General features: G+C 64.8%; 1 protein-coding gene across 3 annotated transcripts in view; it reads left to right on the top strand.

Annotated features, from left to right (window-relative positions):
• The first annotated feature begins 155 nt into the window (after window positions 1-155).
• Window positions 156-2418, top strand: part of GRAP (GRB2 related adaptor protein) — a 5129-nt gene continuing 2866 nt past the window's right edge. For all 3 annotated transcript variants that reach the window (XR_004082268.1, XM_031061099.1, XM_014309073.2), the window contains exons 1-3: window positions 156-249; window positions 1244-1341; window positions 2358-2397. Coding sequence is in view for 2 of the 3 variants with exons in the window: in XM_031061099.1 (XP_030916959.1) it covers window positions 172-249; window positions 1244-1341; window positions 2358-2397 (216 nt within the window). In the remaining variant the exon portion in view is untranslated. The remainder of the gene's footprint in view (window positions 250-1243; window positions 1342-2357; window positions 2398-2418) is intronic.

Below are 2418 nucleotides of genomic sequence, written 5' to 3'. Positions count from 1 at the left end.
CGGCCCCCCCGCCGCCGCCGCACGTCGGGGGCAGCTGTGGGGCGGCAGGGCCCGCCCGGTGCCCCGGCAGCAGCGCTGACATCAGCGCGGTTTCCTGCCCGCCGCCGCCGCTCCGTGCGCGCAGCCCCCAGCCCGGAGCCCCCCGGGAGCCTCCTGCAGACCCCCGCTGCCATGGAGTCCGTGGCCCTGTACAGCTTCCAGGCCACGGAGGAGGACGAGCTGCCCTTCCAGAAAGGGGACACCCTGAAGGTACCGGGGACCAGCCCGGGGGGGTTGGGTGATGTTGCTTTGTGGGACGGATGTCACCGGGCCCTTGGTGACACCGGCGCTTTCTTTGTCGCTGACTTTAAAGCTTCTGGGGCTTTCTGTGGGATATAAGGAGCCAGCCTCGAGGATTTAGGAGTGTGGAGCGGTATTCTCTGCTTGCCTGTGCCACCAGGCACAACTTCAGAGAAGGACACTCCCGCTGGGACATGGCGTGCGGCCTCTGTGGGTATCGGTGCCACCAGCTGTGCTCAGTGACAGCCCCTCGGGGCTGGGACACGTTTTCCCTGTCGGGGGGCACTGGAGGTCACAGGGATCCAGCAGTGTGCCCAAACACCCACCCGGGCTCTGGCAATGGGGTCAGCTCTTAGATGCCACCTGGGAATCCCAAAAAGCTCCAGGGGGGCTCAGAACATCCCTGGGGGCAGCAGCCCTGCGATGGGAGTGAGAGCCCCCCTCCCTGCCCATGTGCTCGTCCCTCTCGGGCTCCTCCGGGACCCCTGGCCCCCTGTAGCCCCCCAGGGGGACGGGGACACATCCCGGCTGGAATCCAGAGCCCCAGACCCGCCGTGCCGTCCCTGCCTCCCGCCGTGCTTCCCCCGTGCCCTGACCTGGGTTTCGGATCCTGTTTTCACAGCTGTGCCGGCCCCGGGCCCTGCGGGGGAGGCTGGAAAATGTTGTTGTCACACGGAAGCGGTGTCAGCACCCACTGCCACCATCCCGGGGGACACGGGGGCCTGGCTCCCATCCTGGCCACTCCAGGGACAGATCCCACCCTCTTCCCTGGGCAGGGGTTTGGGGACACAGCAGGCACCTTCCAGCTCCATGACCCCAAAGCCCCCAGAGTGTGCCAGCGCTGCCAGAGCCCCCTTCTCCCCCGGGGATGGTTGGTGGGTGCTGTGGGGTCTGGGGCGGCAATGGGGTCCCACCCAGCCCCTGGCAGCCAGGCTGACACCTCCCTGCTCCTCTCCCCCCTCAGATCCTCAACATGGAGGATGACCAGAACTGGTACAAGGCGGAGCTGTTTGGCCGCGAGGGCTTTGTCCCCAAAAACTACATCAAGGTCAAGCCACACCCGTAAGTACCATCCCACCAGCCAGGCAACAATCCCAATTCCCAATTCTACCACGAGCCTGGGTAGTCCCACACGTGGGGAAACTGAGTCACAGAGATGGGGGTCAGTCTGCCAGTGGCACCACAGCCCGAGGGGACAGGAGGCAGCAGCACACCCACGTACCCCCAAAAATCCAACCCTCACACCGAGCTGCCACTGAATAAATGATAACTGGGGAACAACAAGGCGTTATGGGATTATCACTGCATTAAACACAATCCTATTAGCACGTTATTAAAGCCCAGCCTAATCCATGGCTGATTGAACCTGTGCTTGATGTATCCTTAGCCCCTGGTAAATCACATTTAAATGGCAGAGCGAGCGCGTGGGCTCGGGGCAGCCCGGGGCACGTCCCACTGCTTCCCCAGCTCGGGATAACAACCCATGGCATGGGCGAGACACAGCCTCCTCCTGCAGCACCTGGAGGGCTGGCTCTGTGCTCAACTCCCTGGCTGATCGTTCACCGGGCAGCTCTTACAGCAGCAGAGAATCTTCCCAGCCCAGGCACCTGAAATACCCCGAAATACATTGAAATAAATACCCTGAAATACAGGGGTGGGACACGGGCACTCTGCTCCTGCAGCTCCTTTGGCGGTGCAGCAGGAGAGGTTTATCTTGGCACCGAGGGATTTCTGCTCCACACCTGGAAGGGCTGCTCGCACCAGGGGCCAAGGGACGCGGAGGAGGGGACAGGCAGCACAGCGGGGCCAGGCGCGGGGTGACAGCCCAGGTGACAGGATGCGGTGGCGGCTGTCGGTGACGCGGAGGGGGCAGCGCGCCCACAGCACCCTGCGGTGCCCCCCCAAAATTCCGGGATGAAGCAGGAGGGGGAGGGAAGGGAGGAACTGCCGGGGGAGGGTCGCAGCCCCCTGAGGAGCCCGGTGCGGACCCCTCTCCCGGAATCTCGGTGCATGTGCGGCTGGGGTGTCCCGGGGTGTCCCGGGGGTGCCCGCGTGGCTCAGCCCGGTGCCCCTCGCAGGTGGTACGCGGGCAGGATCTCCCGGCTCCTGGCAGAGGAGGCGCGGGGCTCCGCCACACCC

The sequence above is a fragment of the Geospiza fortis genome, unplaced genomic scaffold (genome assembly GCF_000277835.1).
Source record: "Geospiza fortis unplaced genomic scaffold, GeoFor_1.0 scaffold213, whole genome shotgun sequence".
Taxonomy (NCBI): Eukaryota; Metazoa; Chordata; class Aves; order Passeriformes; family Thraupidae; genus Geospiza; species Geospiza fortis.
The sequence above is the reverse complement of the archived record's forward strand: the minus strand, read 5'-3'. Positions and strand labels throughout refer to the sequence as shown.